Source organism: Phalacrocorax aristotelis, chromosome 3 (assembly GCF_949628215.1).
Source record: "Phalacrocorax aristotelis chromosome 3, bGulAri2.1, whole genome shotgun sequence".
In the NCBI taxonomy this organism is placed as follows: domain Eukaryota; kingdom Metazoa; phylum Chordata; class Aves; order Suliformes; family Phalacrocoracidae; genus Phalacrocorax; species Phalacrocorax aristotelis.
This window is the reverse complement of record NC_134278.1, coordinates 88,224,737-88,245,296: the sequence shown is the minus strand read 5'-3', so window position 1 is coordinate 88,245,296 and position 20,560 is coordinate 88,224,737. Positions and strand designations below refer to the sequence as shown.

The following is a 20,560-nucleotide window of genomic DNA, read 5'->3' as shown; positions in this document are numbered from 1 at the left end:
GGTAGACTCCGTGGTGTTCAGAAAGGGCTGAGCTCCTGCTCTACCTCTGCTTTCAGCTGAAACCACTGAGCTGCTCCTCTAACCAGCCATTTAGTTTATTTGAACTGGTGAGCACTGGGTTATTCTGGAGATCCCTACCCTCCTTTGCTGCTCCTTCTTCCCCTCCCCTTCTTCCCCTGTCACCAGTCCCAGCATCTCAAAGTTGTACAGAGACGCACACATACAGTAGTGAAGAGATTGCATAAGCTTTGTTGCCATTTTCTGTCTTAACACATGATTACAAAAGCCAAGAAATGGAGAAAACACTGGGATAGTCAGACCTTGAGCAAAGCAGCCCATCTGGCAGCAAGGGTCCCTTTCTGCTTTCCTGCTCTGGTCTTACCGCCCTTCGAAAGGACATCCTGGGAAGACTGCGGGGTGCCCCCCACCTCCTATTGCCCTGGCAGGTGCCCGAAATCCTCCCGACAATTCTCCAAACCACATGCTGAAATCCCACTCCTGATGGAAAAAAGCTTTGTATTTCCAAACTCTGTGACCTCCCAAAATGTGTCAACTCTGAAAGCTTTCAAGCTGACTGCAAATGTTGCAGATTGTTTCTATAGCTCTTAAATTCTGAGCGATGATGATGGGGGAAAACACGGATGTAATCATTGCTTTTAAAATATGATTGCTGCTCGAAAGAATTATCGGGGAGGGGGGTGATTGTCTGGAGGATGGTGTGATTCAGGACTGCTGACTTCTACTCCTCACTCATTCAAAGTCACCGTGTGAGTCAGTGGAAAAGTCATTGAAACCAGCACAGTCAACAAGGTACCAACATTCATATTTAGGTTCCTAAATCAACAGCGTGGAAGATTTCTGCTCAAAGGTATAGGTTTTAAAAGCAAGAGTGGGTGAAGGGAGCAGGCGACGTTGCAAGGCTACAGTAAATGCCATCTTAAATTCTGCTGCTTCAAATTCCAGCACTTCTCACCCCCAAAAAGTGCCAGCTAAAGGTGTAACAGCACTTTGGGGACGTCCATTTTCAGTCCAAGCAGAAACAAGATCCATGTACCACATCGTCTGTGACAACTAAAATATTATGCTGCAAAATAAATATTCCTTTTTAATATGAAATGCAGAATAGTCATGGAACGCAAATTGTTAGTATGCAGGAGCTGCTGTCTTGAAGCTCTGCCACCAATGGCTAATTAATTCTAGGTACCGTAACGATTGCATCAGAGGGAAGCGCTATTCTGTGTGTAAGCAGAAGCTCTGTATACAAACAGTACAATGCACAAACAGAAACCACACCTCTGAGAGCCTTTTCATTCAGAAAAGTCAGTCATCTTGAAAGTGCTACTCACAAGAACCGACACGGTAACCTGAATATTAGAAAAACAGAATTCAATATTTATCGGTACAAAAGGCACATACACAGTAGTAAGAGGGCTGTGCAGTGAGAGAAATCATTTGGAGAATAAATAGCTTAGCAGCTTCCAAATTAGTAGGACAGTGAAAGCAGAGATCAAATGTGAGATCTTGCAAATCCACAGGAAATGACTCAAGAAACTAGATCAAGTAAAACTTCAGCTTCTAAGACTCAAACACATTTGCTTCTAGCCATTGGGGCAAATACACATACACACAAGTACACAAAAATACATCCAGATCACACGGTCAAGTTCTCAAGCATTAATCAGGCAGTAATTAATACCCAGTCCTCCACAGCGGTATATGCACTATAATGGCCTTTTAATTACATGATTGCACCCTGGGTTTTTCATGTGGCCGTAGCTCTCCCCTTATTCTGGTTCTGTAGTAGCCAACTGCTAAATGCCACGTTCCCCACTTGATGCGCATCGATGCTCCTGCTGACCACAGAGATTTTTGGCATGGAAGATTTTAAGGATGTTAGACATCTGTGCAATCTCAGCATTGTTTAGGGGGGGAAAAAAAGACGTAGGGTGGGTGGAAGTGTGTCAAATCATTACATCTGGTCTTTTATGGTACAGCAGCTGAAGACGTTCCTGCCATTTCCTTGCCCCCAACTACTTACTCCTGCCCTGATGCTTCCTGTAGCTGCCAGCTCAGCTTTGCCAAGATGTATATCATGCCATTCTGCAAGCTGGATCCTTGAATTACTTTCAAAAATAAAGAGGTATTGGGTGGGTATTATTAGCTGGGACCATTTAGCAGATCCAGCAGTGTAACTCCCCAACAGTGGGAGGCGTTAGCACAGCCGAGGGGGTGTCAAACTGTGCTTTGCAGAGGAATGAATGGGTGGGAAGGGGATGGGGAGAGCAGAGACGTCGACATCCGAATAAACACACCAGAGGTTGCCAAGGGGAGGGAAGAGGGCACACGCTCTCACATGCTATCTGGCGTTACAGCTGAACGTCTAGCAATGACAAGTGTGTTACTAGAATATTGTAATGCCACCAAAGGTGCAAATTCTGGTAGCATCTCCAAAGGGCATGCTGCTTCTCCCTGGGGGAAACCCCTCATAAAGAAGACCTCAAAGCTTTCATCGGCTCTTGCCTCCATCGCATTACTAGCAGTCCACAGATTTCTCTGCAAGTTTCCACTTCTGTTCCTGAAAAGAAAATTCACAGCACTTAGAAACTGAAACCCAACAGAAAGAAACACAATTTCTACCCCAAAATCTGAATGCCCTTTCAAGACTAAATCCCATAAATTAGACTTGAAAGATAAATCTGTAAGTGGCTTCCTTAGGAATTGCAGCTGTACAGGGTCTGAATACCCATATATGGTGAGAGCAGAGATGGGACATTCTCCCTGTCTGCAACGGGAAAGAGATGCTGCAGCTGAGGAGCCTGTGGAGGCTGGAAAGGCAAGGTGGTGCGCTTGGGTGGGACAGACAAATTTCTTCTCCCAAGATTGCCCGGTCACAGAGGACCTCATGGAGAAAGCAAAACCAAAACTCTCTGCTAGCTATTTGACTTCATGGGCCAAACTTTCTTTTTGAGAGTCAGCTCCTGTCACCCCCTCCTCTGTGGACCATGCAAGTTTCCAGGGCAAGAGAAGTAATTATGGTGTAGCTCTGGACACACCACAAGTTAGCAGACTGTTTATGGTTACAGCGCTGTTCATTGCAGCAAAAACCATTTAAACTGGCCTACAAAAAAAGCTGCGCGATGCTACCAGCATGCCTGTGCCCACCCCATAGCTGAGCACGGCCACAGGGGTTGACCTAAGCTCTTGTAGAGGGTGAGATGTGGTGGGAAGAACGAAGGGAGGTGAGAAACCCGGCTATATGTGCAAGAGGAGCTCCATCACCTCAGGACGCAGCTGCGTGGGGGCAACACTGCCTCCCCGAGCTCTTCTTCTACCAACAGGCTATTTAACCCCTCGCTGCACATACGGCACTGCACCCATCGCCTACAGGAACGTAAATCCTTCCTACGGGCCGTGTCAGCCATGCCAAGGAGCTGCGCCGAGCCAGGCTGGTTTGGGCTGAACCCAACCAAGCCGGGCTAAGTTGGGTTGGGCTGAACCCAGCCGAGCTGGGCAAGGTCAGGCTGGGGCGAGCTAGGCCTGGAAGGACTGAGATGAGCTAGATCGGGCTGAGCGGGCCTTACTAGGTCAGGCTGCACAGGACCGAGCGGGGCTGGGTGAGGCTGAACCCAGCCGGGACCAGCTGAGGTGAGCCGCACCGAGCCGAGCGCAGCCGGGCGGCGGCGGGGTCGGGTCGGGCCGGGCCGGGGCGGGCGGAGGCGATCGCGGCGGCCGCACCCCGGGCTCAGCTCTGCGCTGCGCTGCGCCGCGGGGGCTCGGTGGGCCGGGCCGGGGCGGGCCGCGCCGCCGGGGGGGAGGCGCCACTGCCAGCCCCGTCTCCTCCTTCCTCGCCGCCGCCGCCGCTCCCTCCCGCCCGCCCGCCCGGGTCCGGCGCTGCCCAGCCCGCTCCCGGCGGCCGCGGCCGCTTGGCAGCGCCGCCGCTTCCTGCCGGGGCTCCCCCTTCCCTCCCTCCCTCCCTCCCTCCCTGCTCCGCCGCCGCCGCCCGCGGCGCCCCGCCATGGCGTGAGCGCGGCCATGGGGCTGGCCCGGCGCCGCCGCCTGCCCCCAGGCGCTGCGCCGCTCCCCCGGGCCCGGACCCCGCGCCGCCGCCGCCGCCGCCGCGCCCCGCCGCGCCCCCGCGGCGCGCTGACCGCCGCCTCTCCTCCTCCGCCTCCGGCCGTCGCCGCTGCCCGGCGACGAGCGCGGCCATAGCCCCCCCTCTTCCCTCCAGTCCCCCCCCCGTCGCCGCCCGCGCTCCCGCGCCGTCGGGCCCGGCGCGGCCGCCAGCCCCGGCCCGCCGCGGCGCGGCCTCCCCCGCCATGTGAAGCGCAGGAAGATGCGGAGGCGCAGCCCGGCCGCCCGCGGCGAGGGATGAGCCTAGACGGGGAGAAGATGACCGAGGAAGCCTACCCTGACGAGTGAGCGGGGCCGGGGGCGGCCGGCAGGCTGGGGCGGGGGGCGGGGGGGCACCCTTTGTTGCCTCGGCGGGAGCCGGTGCGGATCCTTCGCACCCCCTCTACGCATATACACACACGCAGGCAGACCGCGGGTGGACAGAGGGACACGGACACGCGCGTACGTGTGCGCGCTGGCCGCCCGCGCATCCGCCATTTCGCGCTCCCCCCCGGGCCGCGCTCATTTGCATACCGCCTTTTCATTCATAAAAACCCCCGGGAGGCGCGGGGACGCCGGTGTGCGGGTGTGTGTGTGTGCACCCCCGGACACCCCTCACGGCCACCTCTCCCCGCCCCGGGCGGGGGGGTCAGGGCGCCCGGCGGGGCCAGCCTGCGGCGGAAGCGGAGGGGGGGGGGGGCGGGGGCGGTGCGCTCCCCTTCCCCCGCCCCGCAGCCCCGGGGTTGGGGGGGTGGGGAGAATCGGGAGGCGGGGGGGGACGACACGGGGACGTCGCAGATCCCCGCCCCGGCCGCCGCCGCCGTTTTGTGAATAGGAGGGCGGCCGCCGCCGCCGTCACATGACGCCGCATTCATAAACCCGGTCACCGGCGGCCTCTCCATTCACTGCCCCCCGCCCGCCCCGGGGCTGTGGGTCCCCGCCTCGCCCACTCCCCGCAACGGCACCCCCGTTCGGGAGCACCCCACAACCTCCCCGCAAATAGCGCGCGCACACACACACACACACACACATACACCCAGCCCCGAGCGGCCACGCCAAGGCATTCAAAATGCCTGACGGTGCTCTTTTCTCATTTTTAAGTGTTTCACCCCTAAAATAAAAGATATTACAGAGGAATTGCAGGAAAGGCTTTTACAAGCCGTGCTGGCCCAAACGTTGTTCCTGGCTATCTCTTTCTGGGGTTTGACAGTCGAGAAAAATGACTCACTTGCGTGCAGGACTGGTTCTGTGCCAAGCGCCATAGGATGTACAGCGCTTTAAAATGACTTCTCTCAGGGCTTATAAAGCGGCGTCAAAATTGTGCAACTTTTCAGCTCAGTGTTTGGAGTCTGAAAAAAAGCATAGTTGGCGGCGTGTGCTGCGCTTGTACCATCGTAGCTTTGAAATTATTTTAAGTCAATTTACTGGAGAAACGTGAGCAGTGAAGGAAATGGCTTCTGCCTGCAACGTGTGTTGAGAGGAAGAGAGGAATTGTTATTCTTGCACTTCTTAATGAAGTGACTATAAATACGTGTTATATGTAGCTTCTGAAATTGTGGTTATTTTGAAGTTGGTATGGTTCTTTCCCCCCCCCAAAAAAAAAAAAAAAAAAAAAAGTAGTTGAGTTTCTTCCTCACAGACTGCCATGACCTGGCAGGCTGGAAAAATGTGGCCAACTCGTTTCCAATAAAAATCTGCCGTTTCTTGTTTGGGTTTTTTTTGTGTTTCATTTTTCAAACTGGATAAGAGGAAGAGAGGTGGGTCCCTATCCCTGGGCTTGAAAGCACAGGGGCAAACCTAACCCAATTCAGCAGATGAAAGCTGGTGTTCACCAACCTTCATCTTGCAGGAAGACGTTGCTCCGAACACGTTTTCCTGCAGGGCTTGGTGCGGAGGTGAGTGTTGGTGTAAAACAGCGAGCGCTCAGCTCTGATGTTTTGTGTTTTTCTTTGGTTTTTTTTTTTTTTTCCTTAATTGTAGGCTGCAGTTTGTTTTGGAATAAATTCTTCCTCCACGTGCTGCTGCCGTGCTGTCATGCTGAGGGAGGCTTCAGCTAATGGGTTTCATGTGTGTCCTACCTGGGCTGGGGAGCGAGGCTGTTGGGTCATGCCACCTCTCTTGGGGTCACCAGGCGTTGTGCTTTGATCCATGGAAGATGGGGAGCAATGGTGTCCATGGGGAGCTGGTACCCAACCCGTTTCCCAGGCCAGCTTTAGCGGTTTTCTTGGTGGCTGGACGTGTTGGCTTTCAGGGTAAATGATGCACCATGGTCCTTACCCTGGTGCATGTCCCACGCAGCTGTTTTGGAGGCTGCAGTTGGGCTTGTTGCAGTATGATCCTGGCCTTTGCCTTGCAGGGCACAGTTAGGTGTTTTAGGTAAGCCATGGTTTCCTTCGTAAGCTCTTCGCTTCCAGCCTTGCATTGATTGATAGCATCGCTGAAGCTGGTGACTCATGGATTGTTTTTCATTTTGGTGGTGGGTGAAGTGATTTTTTTTTTTTTTTTCAATATATATGGTGCTAAAAGAAATCAGGACAGGCTCTCCTGATAAAGTTTTCTCAAGCTGTCAGAACAATGGTAGTATAGCGTGCTATTTGCCCTAGATATCTGGTTTTAATTTGCATAGCTATTCTCATTTCACTGAGTGCACTGTGAGCAAATGTTAACAGCCAGATTACAAAAAAAAAAAAAAGGACCACTGTCAGGATGCATTTTTAAATAACCCTCTTCAAGTAAACTGTGAGGGTTTCCCCCTCCCCATTTTCAGCTTTTTTCTTTTAATTCCTTGAGGACAGCTTGGTAAGATTTTGAGTTTTGAAACAATTTATAAAACCAAGGAGGTGAAAAAATAGGGCTTAGGATGCTGGCAACTCATTGGTCCCTTCATGACTGCACCATTTCAGATCGATACTTAGAGGTCGATTTGTCATTGCAAAGCGAGCACCTCTTTCTGCATCTCAGCCTTTAGTGCTGCTTCTCTCCTTCCCCCCCCCACATCGCTGCCATGCTTCTCCTTTGCACATTGCAGGGGGTGCAAAACAGGGATGCCTGGTAATAAATCAAGAGGCACGAAACTTGCCGCGCTGAGCATAAGTACTGGGAGAGTTTTGGGCTGTGCTGCCTGTACCCAGGAGAGGAGCAGCTGCCCACTGTGAGCGGTGACCCTGTCAACAGCTGGCAGCTCCCGGGTGGGCTGCTGGCGTCTTTCCGCTTGTAAGTAGGAGGATGGAGCCGAACCCTTAAAGTGATTCGGTTACACCCGGAGGCTGCCGCCTGCTTGTTCCGATGCATGGTTCCAAGAAAGTCACAGGAAGTAATTAAATGGAAAAGGTCAGAGAACGAGGAAGTGTTGGTCCACAGCCTTTCGCTGCTTGTGATGGAGCTGCGAAGCCCTGCCCGAGCCAGGCAGCGGCTGCGTCCCTGGGGTGTCCCTGCCGCTCGGCAAACGCACGCTTGATTTATTCCAGTGAGCCTGGAGCGCGTGTGCCAAGTGTTTGCAAGTAGGACTGGTCCCCTGGAGGTTTTTAACGAGCTGGGTTAAGTGGGATATGTCTTAGGCAGAGTAGCGGGTTGCTGCAGCGTCATATGGGGCAGCAGAATGTGGAGAGAGATCACACTAACGCCTTGGGGTGATGCATTTTTCCCATTCCAGGGAAAGAAAATGAAACTTGACTCATGCTCATTTGTCCTTTCGCTGGTCCCAAAATCCCACTTCCCTCCATAGCTGAGCAGGGACCAGCAACGCTTGCTCTGAATACAGAGTCTACCAGTATTGCAGTTCACACTTTACACTGAAAAAATGATTTATTTCTTTTTTTTTTTCCCCTTTCATTTTCACCACACTTTTGCCCAATACTGATTATTTTTCTGTAGCTGTCATAAGCGGCTCATTCAGCTAACCTTTTTTTGCTGCAAGCTTAAGCCAGGGAGGAAGGCATGGGACACGCTGTGTGTCATGACATTATTGCCCGCAAATAGGACAGGAAATGAAGGATTGCCAAAATATAACTGTTTATTTCTTGGCCTGAAAACATGCCTGTTTAAAATATGACATGTAAGTGGCTGCTTTGTTTGGTTACTGGGAGAAGTTGCTGTTTATAAGGGAATAAAAGCTCCATCGGATGAAGGATGAAAAAAGGGATTTACCCTTTCTTACTTCTGTCTTGGAAATAACTTGGAAAGGAACTGTAGGTGGAAGACAAATGGAAGGGGTGTTTGGTCAGACAGCTGGAAAGGGCATGTATGGGAAGAGAGTTGCCACAAGCAGGATTTGAATTTCTCAGCACGTTAGTCCACGCTATGGCCGCAGCTGCCCTCAGATAACCCTGATCCTGTACTGAAGAGGAGAAACCTCAACAACCCGCCTTTGAGCCAGAAAGTGAGTTTTTTTGGCAAGGCTCTCCTCAGCAAGAAGCGTGGTGGGACGGTGGTGGTGGGATGGTGTTCAAGCATGGCGCAGATGCCGCCCCAGCAGTGGGATCATCTTCGACCTGTTTTTGCAGCCTGTTTCTTATCTTGCCGGGGCGCACCCTTGAGCGTGGGTTAAAAGGTAGGCTTTATCTGCCTGTTTAATTAAATCCTGAGGCTGCAAACAAAAGTACGTTGTGCGGTGAGGCTTGCTCTTAACGTGGGCTTAGTTCACTGGTAGCTGGATTTAAACCACAAAATTGTTTCCTGTTGGTCACTGAACCACAGGGAGATGATGGTAATTGTCCTTCTTCTGGACCAGGCTGGAAAGTGGGAGCTGAGGACCAAGAGACAACTTAACTATTGGTTTCAATCCCTCCTTTTGCATTCTGGCATGCTTGAGGAATGGGTAAACTCAGTGTCCTTCTCTCCAGCGGTATAAGAATAAGTGATCTTCCAGAGGTATTAAACCTGGGAGAGACGTACTTTGAAAGTTTGAGTACCAAAAGGGTGCAGGCAGTCAGCAGCATCCTGACAGAAGCAGGGTTGCACATTGATCCGGCCCGTTGAATGGCAGTGCCCTGTTTCTGCAGAAGTTGACATCTTGTGGCATCTTGAGGTGCAGCTCTTTCTTTCTCCACTGCTAGGACCAGCTTTGGCTGTAGGCACTGCTCCCATCAACAAATTCATTGAAAAATGTGTTTTGTTTCATTTTTCCTTCCCCCCGCTTTTTAACTATAATCCTTGCAAAAGATGTGCAGGAAAGAAGAGGGCACAGAGATCAGTAAAACTAAAAGTACAGCTCTGGAGACTGTGTTTTTTATATACTCTGTTTGCTAAGCATAGCATTTGATTTTTTGGAGGTCTTGAACTTCTGAAGCAATGCAGAAATTTAAAAAGAAATATGATAAGAAAGGTCAGTTGACTGAAAAAGGTACAAATAGGCTGCAGAGCTGACTGACAGCAGATGCGAGTCACACCGGTCCCCATTTCTGTGGACTACAGAAGTGAGAAGCTGTTGTCACATAGATCCCGGCACTGGTAAGAGAGGTCTTCTCCAAGCCTGCTAGCAAGCAGAGTGGAGCAGCAGCATCTCCCACCACCTTGCTTGCACTTACCCTTTCTTCCCACTTTGGCCATGGGTCAACTTAGCTGATGGTTTCTAATACTCCTTTTTTTTTTTTCTTTTCCACTCTCTTGGTTTTCTGCCAAGATTTCGTGAGTTTTCTTTTCCCTCCTTCCCTTTTCGCTACCCAAGTCACCCCCTTTCCTTGTCATATTTCTTTTAATCATTTATTTTTCTGATGCTTGCTCAGTAACTGAAAACCTGACCCTCTGAAGCTGCGGAGAAATGCAGCTGGGCTGCACTGGCCACCTTCTTGATGCCTTCCCTTTGTGCCCAATCCTCACCTTTGTCTTTACATCAGCTTTTCGGAGCAAAGGTTGGGTTTGCCTACATAGTTTCTGATGCTTCATTTCCTCACACGGCGAGGCCAGCCGTCTGCTGGTCCCCTCCGCTTGGTGAATCAAGGGTGGTGGGTTGCAGAAACACAGCTGGGGCGTGGGGGTGAGCCCTGCTATTGCAGCAAGAAGAGCAAAGCAATGCCCAAATACTGCGCAGAATTCTGCCAGTGGGCAGAACCGCTGGTGCAGTCATTATTAAGGTTTTTATCATATCAGCGTGACCATCTGTGTTGGTACCCACAAATATCATAGTGGTGCTCCTCACCTCTTTTCCTAGTCCAGCTCAGTGTCAACCAGATGTTGCATGGCCAGAGGAAGAGCATCTTCTGTAAGTCCAGGAGGATGTCTTCACTTTGTCTCATCGCTGTCACTCCTCTAGCAAAGTCACCAGTGGCTCTTCCCTCCCCTGCCCTGTACCCATGGCACCCAGGTAAGCGGGCTTGCCCCGGTGCCTGCTGGCCCGCTGTCCAGCACGGGAGTTACAGCTTTGCCTCCATCTGAGGCTAGAGCAGCTCTCCGTGTGTTGCTGGAGACAAGGGGCTGTTCCCTCCTTCCGCTGTGTTTCTGTGCTTTCCTGCCTGCTTTGTCCGTTTCGCTTCTTGTTTTCTGCTCTCTCATTTCCTTTCCCCTGCACTTTTGGGCATTTTTGGTCTCTTGCTTATTTTATTTCTATCCCTTCACACGTCACTCTTGTCTGGAAGCAGGACTTCTGCCATTGCCACAACTCCTGGTGCAAACCAAACTCTGCTTTCTCCACTGGCAATATTTTCTCCCTAGTGTCAGGGGAAGGTGGTCTCCCATAACATAGACCTGATGTAGCCATTGGAGTGAAACACTGATTCACCCAGTAGAAGCAGATCTTTCACTTTAAAAGTAAGCTGTGTTTTATCAAAAGCAGGATTACAAAGTGTGTTTTCAAGGCTGCTAAAAACCTTTCTGCCAGCAGCAGGCAAATTCTACCTGTTGCAGTAGGTGTGATTTTTAACCCAAATTATTATTTTTGACTTGGTCTGCTTGTTCTTAGGCTCTTTGACTAACTTTCTTTTACTTTCTTGCTTGCAACTCATACTTCAAGGATTGTTTTTGGGGTTTGTGTTTTTTTTTTTTCTTCCTCCCCTTTGTTCTCAACTCTGAAGTGTACTGTAATCGGAGGAGAGATCTTGAGTCTATCAGCTGAGCCCAATACCTGATGGTTATTCCAGCTAGGAAGGAAATTTCTTACTGGCAGGCGTGGGGAGGAGGGGTTGTAGGGCTTTCTAACAAAATTACTTGATTTCCCCATCTGTGGTGTTTTCAAAGGTTAGATTGCGGAGTTGCCCACCTCCACAAAACGTTTGGACTTTGATGGAGGTGCCTAGCAAGGAGAAAAGCGTTTCATGGCCTGAAGACTACCGTGGTGGTGGAGCTAGTGCTTCTTGTCCAAGGTGCTACAGAAACCAGGCAAAATGCAAGCCAAAAATAGTGTCTTTAGTGAACTGCCTAAACAATTAAATAGGTTTTTTTGTTTCTGTGTGTATTAAGTGGCCTTTCAAAAGTAACATTAAGACTTGTTACCTGTGTACATCTCTCTACGAACAAATATGTGCGTCTTCTGTTGAGAGCAACCACTTCCCCCCCCATTTCTTTCTAATAAGAAAGTTGAGTTGGTCGCTGTTACACCTCTGCTGTCGCCCTTTGTGAGACTTGCATTGATGGCACTGGGAGGTGTGTTGTAAAACCTGATAGTGTCTTTTGATCTAGCATATAGGAAACATGTCTCTCTGCTTGTAAGGGCCTGCACTGCTGTACAAGGACAGGAGCATGTTCTGCACATGCACTCAAGTCCCAAGGAGGTCTGAAAATGCTTAGATTATTTTTTTTAATTGCATTGTACGTATGTCCTGTTTGGATAGTCCCATTACTTCTTTCTTTTTGCTAGTTAAAAGTGGGTCTGAAGACTAGGCAGCTTCCCTCCCTGTGCTATACATTAAAATGTTTAGCACTGCTTGCCTGTTTGGGTAGTAGTTAGGAGCAAGATTAGTTTCCTTTGCCATAGCTGAAATACACTGAAGGTATTTGCACAGCAGTCAGGGTTTCAAAACGCTGTGGGAAATCACGAATCTTCTCCCCTAAACACCGGAGCCTGTTGCAGCACCACGGTCTCACCTACCAGCTCCTTCCTCGTTCTCCCCTTGCCTGCAGAAAGACAACGTTTCTTAAATGGTGTGGTTTTACAGGAATTAAGTCCATGCTTAGAATTAGTTGATGCCACTAGCAGCAATTAGCACCTGAGCTTAAGCATGTCTGTGTAATGTTTTGGGGTTTGTTTTTTTTTGAGTCGCTAGACCATTTATGCTTTTTATTTATTTACTAATTCACATACTGGTGGTGGAGAGCATTTTTTAAGGTGGGGGAACATAAGGTGAAAGAAGGCTCTCCCATAGCCTTGTGTATATCTGTTTCTAGGTGGGAGGATCCTCCCTTTAAATACAGGCAACACTCTTTCCTGCAGCTGAAATGACTCCTCACCCATAGCACCTTGAGCAGGTCTCTGTGGTGAGGGGGATGCTGCCCAAAAAGATACCCATCGTGTTTACGCCCTTCCATCACACGCTTGCACTCACTGAAAACTGAGAGCTCAGCTCCCCTCTGCTCTCTGCGTTTCTTCCGCTGACATGTCCAAACACTCCCGCCTGGGTTTTTAAGCGCTTGGAAGGCAAGCTGTCTGTTTACGTGGTTTTATGAGTGGAAAGGTATGCCCCCAAGCTGATATAAGGTTACTAATGCTTCCAGTTATGTGTGCTTTGCCTTGAGTTGGGACAAAACGAGGCAAGGATGGGTGAATAGCTGGGTTTGTGCCCCCATAGCGAGCGAGCGGCACCTTGGGCAGCTAACTGCGCGCATCCTTCCTCCCCTGCAGCCTGCTACCCTGCCTCTGGACTGGGGTGCCGGGAGGGTACCACTGGGATGGTTCTTTGTGATCTTTACAAGACCTCTGAGGGCTGAGAATAGAAAAAGTGTCCAGGCATTAATACTGGAGAGTTACTTTTTTTTTCCCCAGAAATCAAAGGGATGCCATAATGAGCTGCTGGAAGGCATTAGTGGAGCTGCAAATAACCTCGGCTGCTGCTGCAGGGCTTCTGGGTCTGGGGTTGCAGGTTATTTACAAACAGTCTGGCTCTTAAAAATTACATAGAGATCAGAAAGTACCACCTGGGCTAATTCAAAGCACACTCGGAGTTTTCTCAGCTGCTCAACTTAGGTTTTGTTAAATAGCGCAGTTCCTTTAACGCTTGGATGCATCTCTTCATCCTATGTCCATATTGCATGGGTAGGGGTGCAAGGACAGAAGTCCCAACAGTGTAATGGGGAGCCAAGTGCCTGATTTTGCCTTAGATGCCCAATGCAGTGGGTACTCATGATGCTGGCAAGCAGAAATTCACCCTCCTCTGCTGCCAGCTTGGCTGTGAAGAGCTGCATGGGAGAGTGCATTGCTGAAAGTGGGGGCTAGAGCTGCCTTCTACCATCTTCTCCCTAGTGTTGGCAACACAGCAGTCTTATTTGATCATGATTCCTAAAACCCAAGGTGCCTGATTCCTTAGCACTGTTTGGGGTTTTTTTATTTATTTTTATTTTTTAACTTTTATTAAATCCCTGCTGCCTCTGTGGGGATGGAGAGCCAGGGTACAGCCACCCCTGTTAGACCACAGTGTAAATCCCTGTATTTCAGAGCTTGTTACACTCCATGTATTTAAAGCGTGTGTGAATAAATTACAGAAAAGCTACTGATACTTCAGTGGAACACGCTTGTGCCTTTTTTTGTTTTAAACATACTGGTGAAATTACAGCAAAAACTTTATCGCTGGAGATTTATAGTGCTGCCAACATAATTCATCTTTGACTGAAACTTGGCTTTGGAGGTGTTAAGCTGGCTGCAGCCCATCATTGCTTTACATGTTGTTACTGGATGTATGCAGTTTGGTGGCTGTAAAGATAGAGAAGTTGAGAAATTGTCTAGAGTTTTGTAAAATAGTAATTCTAATACTTGTGTTGCTTGAATAACCTTGTGTTTTTAAAAAGGCATCTGATGTTTAGTTGAACTGGAGGAAGGACTTAGTGCAGAGCTTGTTTTCTGTGTTTAAAAACAAGAATAAAAGGCTGCAGTGCAATTAAGCCTCTAGAGCTGCTTAAGAGAAAAATTTCCTGGGTTTTTTTTGTCTGTAAGTATTTAGGATTTCAGTATTGTAATACTGCGTGAGAGCCCAAATGTTGAATGGATGGAAAGTTATCAAGCAGTGCTGGAGATGAGCTTCTGCTTGTTGTCTGGAGGAAGTGAAATGTAGAGAATTAGCTAGGTTGGTTAAAAACAATAAATAAAATAAAAAATTAAAGGGGGAGTGATAGGAGAAAGGGAGAAAGGGGACTAAATGCTTTTTAAAGTTGCAGGTAAAAACCCAGACAGCGTTGTGTTATATAGACAAGGATAACTTGCAGATTTTTCTGGGAAAAACACATCAAGAACAACTGAAATTTTCCTGTATCTTGTCCACCTTAGTGGCTTGGAGGTCAGTCCTGCTGAACCGCGGAACTCCTCATGAAGCATTTACAGCCTCTGTACTTCTGAGGCGCTGGCTATAAATATTGCAGACAACGAGGCTGGTGTGGAGAGGAGCTGGAGGCACACAGAGAGCATGGTCTCACAAATGCGGTCAGGAAGTTCTAGAAATACCCTTTATAAACACTGCATCCTACAGGAAGAACCTTAAAGCCCAAATAAACCATTTCCCCCTGTGTCTATGTATGTATACATAAACTGTACTGGTCTGGAAGATCTTATCAGGTCAGCAATGTGCCTTTTTACAGTAGTTCCTAAAATAAGTTATATGATAAATATAAACCTTTTTTTTTTTTTTGAGCTGTTCATCAGGTCTGTGCCTTTATCTGTTATTAAAAAGTCTGCCGTCTCCCTCGTCCTTACACAGAAGTCATAAACCTTCCCAGGTCAGTTCATCTAGATAAGTGACCGGTTTTGGTTAAAATCCTTCCAAACACAGAGTTGCTCAGCTTGGTGCAGATGGGCAGAGGCAGAAGGAGGGTGGGTGATTTTATTGGTTTGACTTGGTGTGCCCATGTGTGTGTGGTCTTTCCCCACCAGAAGTTGTGCTTACATGTATGTAGTATGTGTAGAAATGATTAACAGACAGCAGATAAAGGAGAGGCAGAAATAAGTTTATTTTGATGCCTTGGATTGAACTCCATAAGTTATGGATTGCTGTGGCTGTCTTGCATGATGCTGGGCTGGACAATGTTAAAATATGTGCATGCTTGTGGTACAGTGATGTTTTTACCCTCCTCTCCTGTGTTTGCCTGATAAAAATCTTCTCGCTCTCTCCCGGTTTTACTATTAGGTCCCAGAAATGCTTGTGTACCCAGAGGCCAATATCTAGCTGGGGTCTCCCAGTTTTTGGGTGTGGAGCTTGCAGTCAGTGCGCCTGTTGACCTCAGCCATGCTGATGCTCCCCCAGCAAGCAGTTACAGAGCCCTTCGAAATCACAGCCTATGAATGAAAAAAATTACTGCTTAAGGAAGTCTGCCACCAACCACTCATTTGGTTTGGTTCTGTGTGCATGCCTTTAAATAAGATCCCTGAAATAAGTTTCCAGGGCATACAGAAAAGCCCTCCCCTCCACCCCAAACCCCCATAAGCAACAACAAAGACTGTTCCTTAAAGTTAGCAGCTTCGTGGGTTATTTTAGAAGTGGTGGTCATAAATATCTATAAATTGAAACACAAAAAGCCCCATCTGCGGCATTTTTCTCTTGGGCATGAGGGCTTGACTATGGAGTGGCAAAATTTTGCAATGCTTAGTGCCTCTGCATCCGTGTAGCTCTGTATTTTCTTGTTCAGGAAAGCTCTAGGTGAATTGTAAACTGGGTTCATTTGTTGATACAACTTGTTATTCGGTACAGAAGTCATTAAAAAATATTTCTAGCAGCTTTGTTGGTGGTGGGGGTGTTTGGGTGGGGTTTTTTTTTTTCCCTTTACTATATCTCTAAGGAAGTGTGGGCCACCTTTATCAGAGTATTGGAGGAATAGCTTCCCCAACCTTTCATAATGTCAAATAAAAAAACAAACACTCCTCCTTAAGGGAAGGAAGGGATGGGGAAAGAAGGGTGTTTGCGTACACTTTCCCATTCATGTTTTAAAAAGAAAATATATAAACTTCTGGAGTCTGTGCCCTGTAACTCATGCAGTTATAGGAGCTGAGAGTCAGAAGCTTAATTTGCTTTCTTGGTGTTGACTTAAAGAAACAAAACCAAAGGGGAATAGCAGTGAGTGGGAGAGCATTTGCTGCTTTGGTTTTGCCTCTGTTGGACAAAATGCGTTCCAAGTTCTGCAGTGATGTAAGCAATAAAATCAGTAGGTGCTTTTGCAAATTGCTTCTCTTTGGGTTATGAACGTGTCTAAGGTTTGTGTGTTGATTTGGTGTAAGATGATACAGAGGGAAATGTGTCCTTTGTTCCAGCACTTAAATTTTGAGATTTCAGTAAAACACGTACATTTTGTGCAAACCCTGTATCAACAAAATCCAGTTAAATATTACTAGACTATTTCCCTCCTCTGCTTCCTCTCTGCTGCAGGAATAGGAGGAATAATTTTTCACAACACAATTTACTAGGTTGTGGTTCCACAGGAGTCTGGTACCCTTCTGAAAATACTCGACTGCAAGTAGTACTTCCCTATTTGTGTTTTAAGGAAGAAAAAGTTGCTCTGATTTCTGTGCTTGGGGTAGAGCTGGGGCTAGAAATGAGCATCCCTGGTTGGACCTTCTGCAGATGATCATCCACCTTGAGTCACTGGTGGTGAGCCCTGGCTACCTGCTTATGGTTTAGGTGCTTAAAGTAGCCACGTGCCACATTTGTCCAACAGTAAAGCAACCCCTGCCCTGTACACAAGGGTGGAAAAATCCAGCTGCTTTTGCGAGGGGCTTCTGGATCTGCTGTGTCTGACCAGTCATCTGTGGAACAGTTGGAGACAATATATAACATGTGCTGTTTATTGTAATTAATGCTATAAAAGACTCATTCAATGGACTTCCAGGGATCTAGCTGAAAACTACTGCTGGTGGTTGCAGGGATCAAGCCTGTGCCTGGAAGAGGTTGTATCTTCAGATGGTTAACATGAGCTGGCTTTCAGTTATGAACTGAGCATCAAAGAGATACTTCACATCCTCATCTTTTTAATGAAAGTGACAATCCAAATATTAGGATGCATTAAAAAAAATACTTAGTAAATAGCTACCAATGCTTCCTTTGAGGTAGTATGGGATTTTTTTTGCAGTGTATGTGGAAGTGAACATCCCTGCCCGAATTGGGAGCAGTGGGGAGAGAAGGGAAGGATGGGATGGCAGAGAAGTTTGTTGACTTAATTGGTGATGGGTCAGCAGAAAAGGTACTAATGTTTTTTTGTACCATTTCATTCCAGTTTGTGGTGTTATAAACTTCCCACAAAGTGAACCTGGGCCAGTTGGGTCACCCCTTGCTACAAGGGGCATGGGAAGGTGGTGACTGTATTTTTCTTAGACCAGCAGAAGTGAATCTTCTTTGTGTCTGCAGACACTGTCTTCCAGTGTCAGGTGGTATGCGTCTTCCTTGGGTTATCAGTCAGAGGCTTGTTTCTTATCAGGTACAGAGCACCTGACTTTTTTCTTACCCATTAAGCCTAGTATCATGTCTTATTTTCTGGCTTCTGGCAGAGTGCAGATGCCCAGCAATGTGGCAGGACAGCGGGTGATGTGCTGTTGGCTTCTACCCCAACTGCTAGTTCAGGCTCATCCTCATCGCCTTGCACACTCAATATCATCCAGATACATGATGCCTGTGCAGCTTCAGGTGATTCCAGAGGTACAAGGACAGCACTTTTATGCATTTGCTTGGCAGCACCAAATAGCTATAATGTTTGCAGAGGAAAGCCCAATTCTGCTTTCTTCCGTGAAGCAGTGGGGAGCACAAGGTCACACTGAGCCCCTATTTGCAAAGTAGCCTGAGTGAGAGGGGTGCTTTGGGTTTAGCTAGCTCTTTAATTGAAGGAGGCTCCCAACGACCAGTAACCCAACCACTCTTTTAAGTTGTCATTTCCTTAGGTGGAAGGAATAAATACTCAGCTCCTTTCCTCTGCTTCTGCACATGACTTTCATCAGCAAGAAACTTCTGCTGTTCCCTGAACTTCGGAGTAAAGCAGGCTTCTCAGGGCAGAAGAGGGAAACTCCTTGAGAGCGCTCTCCAGCGCTGAAATGCACCGTATAAAAGCACGTTTGTACATTTTGTTACGCGATGGAATTCCTGGCCCTACCCAGCCTTAAGTAAATAGCCAGGGAGAGATGACTGAAGCATGATGGATGGCTGTGGTTGGCGAGGAAAGGCATGCAGTGTGGAAGTCCACGGTGCAAAGCAAACAATAAAGGGAACTGTGCCGTGTTTTACAGAAGTGGTGTTGTGTTAGGAGAAAACTGTCCGGTGCCTAAAGCTAAGCTCAAGGTCTCTTGCAACAAGTACAGAAAATGCAGAAAGGCTTTTTTCAATCCATAGGTAAATTTTCCTGTTATGTCGTGCATTTCAAGACACTTGAAAATGAGAACTCTTCATCAATGAGCACCCATGGGGGTGCTTTGCTGATTTGATGTTTAGCTTCAAATTCCAGCCAGAAAAAAAACTCCAGGAGTTTAAAATCCTTTTCTAGAGGATGCATAATGCAAGGTCCAGGGCATTCCTACCTATAGATTGCCTGAGATGCCCTAGGTTGGTGAGATGGCAGAAAACCAAGCAAGGTTTTCCTTGGATGGCTGCGATAGGAATGTACCTGGCTGAGCAGCTGCTTCAGGCATCTCCTGCTGTATAATTCATGAAGGGGATTTATAAAATCCCTTGAGAGTAAAGGTAAATTTTTTAAACCCAGAGAAAACTCAAGACTGGAGAGAGAGGAATATGTGGCTTGTTGGAAGGTGCTGTGTTGCAGGGAACATGAATGCTGCTGTGCAAGAGTTTCTTTGCTTAATTGAATAAAAGAAGTTGAAAGGTTGTGCGTGTTCACAGATTGTACAGGTTCTTGCTATTTTATATTTAACTTCAGAAAATTGTAGACTTTAAGTATGGGGAAGGAAATACTTAAAGACTAAAATCCAGTCTCTGTATATTATTTTTATTTTGGAACGTCTCAAATACAGGAACTTCTTTGCGGGAATGTGGCTTTGTCATTCATGATCTAATTAAAATGCTAAATACACTAACCTCTTTTGTGCTTAAGGAAGATATTTGCTTCTTTTTGTGGTAAATTCCCTCTGCAGAATAGCCTTAATTTTGTCAAGAGTGGCTTGTTGTAAAGGTCAGAAGGCGGTTACTGTCTTCCCTCCAATCAAATGTGTGCAGGCAGACATGGAAAAAGTCTCTCTGAGATTTGTCTTTGTGGTTTTTCATACAAAAATACACAACAACCCAGCACAGGGATATATAAGCTTGCAAGAAACCTGTTTATATAAGAAGGTATTTCCCATGTGTTTGGTGACCAGGAGGTGGCTTGCAGATACAGTCTCCTGCCCCAGAGCAGCTGGAAGCCCCTGCAAGGCCTTGGTTGCACCCAGCAGTTGCGACAGTTTGATGATGAGGATAGCGATGGGCTCTCACTGTGTTGGTGGAAAAATGCATGGTAGCTTCACGCATTGTGCAGGCGTTTTCCCCGTGTTGCGTAGCGCAGCGTTTTTGGCTTACATTGCCTATGGCTGTAGTTCTAGTGCCATTTAGCACTCCTCTGTGTTATGGATCGTGCATAAATTAGTCTGCCCATGTCATGGAGCAGGACTGTGGCAGAGTGGATTTTCATTTTATTTTTATTTCTTTAGCTTGGCAGTGTGCTGAACACGTTCTTCCTTTTGGCTAAAATTAAACCTTCTCCTCGCCCCAAGCTGCTGTCCCACCCTTGGACTTCCACCACGAGAGGCATGAGACACATGCAGAGTACACCATAGGTTGGCGTGATGTTTCAATTAACTATTAAATTCTTTAGCCTGGGATAGGACCTAATTAAGCTTGAAGAGCATGCTTGCCCCAGGTGAATGGAAGGCCTGCCCAAACAAGCACTGGGACACCAAGCAAAGACTACTCCATATCAAAGGAAAAGCTTAATTTTAGCCTTACAAATCTAACTTTCAGCAGCCTGTGGATGCAGGTTATTGCACTGCCGGCTGTTAGCAGGCTAAAGTCAATAAAATCTGATATGTGGAAACAGCACAAGCACCACTGGCCTCATAAGAGCTGTCCCTGCCCATTTCCTGACACAGCAGTGTTTCAGGAAAGTAAGCAAGGAGCTGTTCGGAGCTCATAATGCCGCTTGCTTGGCAGAGGGTCACAAGGAAGTCCCAAGCACTATCCAGGAAGGGATTTTTGGAATTGTCCCCGTACCATCCTCCATACTGTCAACAGCTGGTCATCATAGGCATGATGGGCATCTAAGGTCTCTGGCAGCAGAGCCCAGCCTTCCCCATTGCTACCTTGGTTGGCAGGAGAGTCCATAGTCTCTAGGTGCCATGGAAAATTTTAGGCTTCTT

At 47.9% G+C, this 20,560-nt stretch overlaps 1 protein-coding gene and 1 long non-coding RNA gene across 2 annotated transcripts in view; one reads left to right on the top strand and one right to left on the bottom strand.

The window, feature by feature from the left end:
• Positions 1–211: 211 nt before the first annotated feature.
• LOC142055024 (uncharacterized) lies at positions 212–6,782 on the bottom strand. The gene is made up of 3 exons (XR_012659769.1): positions 4,408–6,782; positions 1,294–2,575; positions 212–1,084 (listed from the first exon to the last, which is right to left on the bottom strand). It is a non-coding gene; the product is annotated as an uncharacterized LOC142055024 (long non-coding RNA).
• The window catches only part of SPRED2 (sprouty related EVH1 domain containing 2), a 66,492-nt gene continuing 49,796 nt past the window's right edge, over positions 3,865–20,560 (top strand). Inside the window, exon 1 of the mRNA XM_075088394.1 lies at positions 3,865–4,415. Coding sequence (XP_074944495.1) covers positions 4,369–4,415 — 47 coding nt within the window. The 5' untranslated portion in view covers positions 3,865–4,368. The remainder of the gene's footprint in view (positions 4,416–20,560) is intronic.